Here is a 1,459-nt window from a genome sequence, read left to right on the forward strand (position 1 = left end):
AATTGTCATCACCCTATGAGATGATGCCACTTGTTATAATCTACCACTTAAGCTAGATACAAGTGAGAGCAGCCATATAGACTATAATCCAATGGCTCAGATTTAAAATGAAAACAATTATTAAACAAAGCATTTGAATTGTTTCTTTGGCTCAAAGTTTCGACTAAAGGGTTACACACTAACACTCCCCTCTAACCCTTTAGTTTATTTAACTCTCAAAACCTCCCTTAGGTAGACAAATCAATCTTTAGGCAAAGCTTTAGTAAGAATGTCTGCAATTTGCTCCTTAGTCTTCCAATACACTAGTTCAATCTCTTTGGCTTGAATTGCTTCTCGGATGAAATGAAATTTTCTGCTGATGTGTCTTGTCTTTTGATGATGAATATGATTCTTTGCCATAGCAATGGTTGATGTATTATCACACATAATATGAGTTCCCTTCAATTGTTCTTCTCCAAAATCTTCAAGTACAAATCTCAGCCATTTTCCTTGAAAGGTAGCTTCTGTAGCACTTACATATTCTGTTTCTGCAATGGACAGTGCCATAGTGCTTTGGTTGATTGATGCCCATGAGAACACACCAGATCCTAGTGAAAATGCATACCCTGAAGTACTCCTCAGATCATCCTTACTTCCATCCCAATCACTATCATAGTAACTAATTATAGTAGTGGCCTTCCCTTTTTCAAAGACAATTCCAAAGTCAATTGTTCCTTGAATGTATCTCAACACCCTCTTTAATGTTTCCATGTGTTTCTTGGTGGGATTATGCATGAGCTTTGCTAATAAGCTGGCTACAAACATTACATCAGGTTTGGTTGCTATCAAATAAAGTAAACCCCCCATAAGCTGTCTGTATTCTCCCTCATTACCATCAACCTTACTCAATTTTTTATTCACTGCAAGTGGAGTGGCAACAGATTTGCAGTCTTTTAACCCAAACTTCTTAATCAGCTTCTGTGCATACTTCTTTTAGTGTATGAAAATGTTTTTCTTATTTTGTAGTACTCATATTCTAAGGAAATGGTATCTCATAATGTTTCATTATGTCATCTTTAAACTCTTCAAGCATTTGTGGACTGTTATCAATGTATACAATATCATCTACATATAAGGAGACAATAATGATACTTGAATCCTCCCTTGTTTTAACATACAAGGTTGCCTCACTTAAGCTTTTCTTGAAACCTACACTGTTGAAGTACGCATCAATCTCATCATACCAAGCCCTTAGTGCCTGCTTCAATCCATACAGTGCCTTGTGCAGTTTATACACCTTAGTTTCTTCATTCTCTTTCACAAAACCTTATGGTTGCTCAACATATACTTCTTCCTTCAACACTCCATTGAGAAATGCAAACTTCACATCCAGTTGATACAAACTTCATATCTTCTATGTAGTAAGGGCAATCAAGGTTCTTATGGTATCCAACCTTGCCACTGGGGAAAATGTCTCATT

At 36.3% G+C, this 1,459-nt stretch overlaps 1 protein-coding gene across 1 annotated transcript; it reads right to left on the minus strand.

Moving 5' to 3' along the window:
• Positions 1 to 240: 240 nt before the first annotated feature.
• Positions 241 to 750, minus strand: LOC139190084 (secreted RxLR effector protein 161-like). Its single transcript, XM_070809817.1, has one exon. The coding sequence runs from the start codon at positions 748 to 750 to the stop codon at positions 241 to 243; it is 510 nt and encodes a 169-aa protein (XP_070665918.1).
• Between the last annotated feature and the right edge of the window lie 709 nt (positions 751 to 1,459).

The sequence above is a fragment of the Malus domestica genome, chromosome 12 (genome assembly GCF_042453785.1).
Source record: "Malus domestica chromosome 12, GDT2T_hap1".
Taxonomy (NCBI): Eukaryota; Viridiplantae; Streptophyta; class Magnoliopsida; order Rosales; family Rosaceae; genus Malus; species Malus domestica.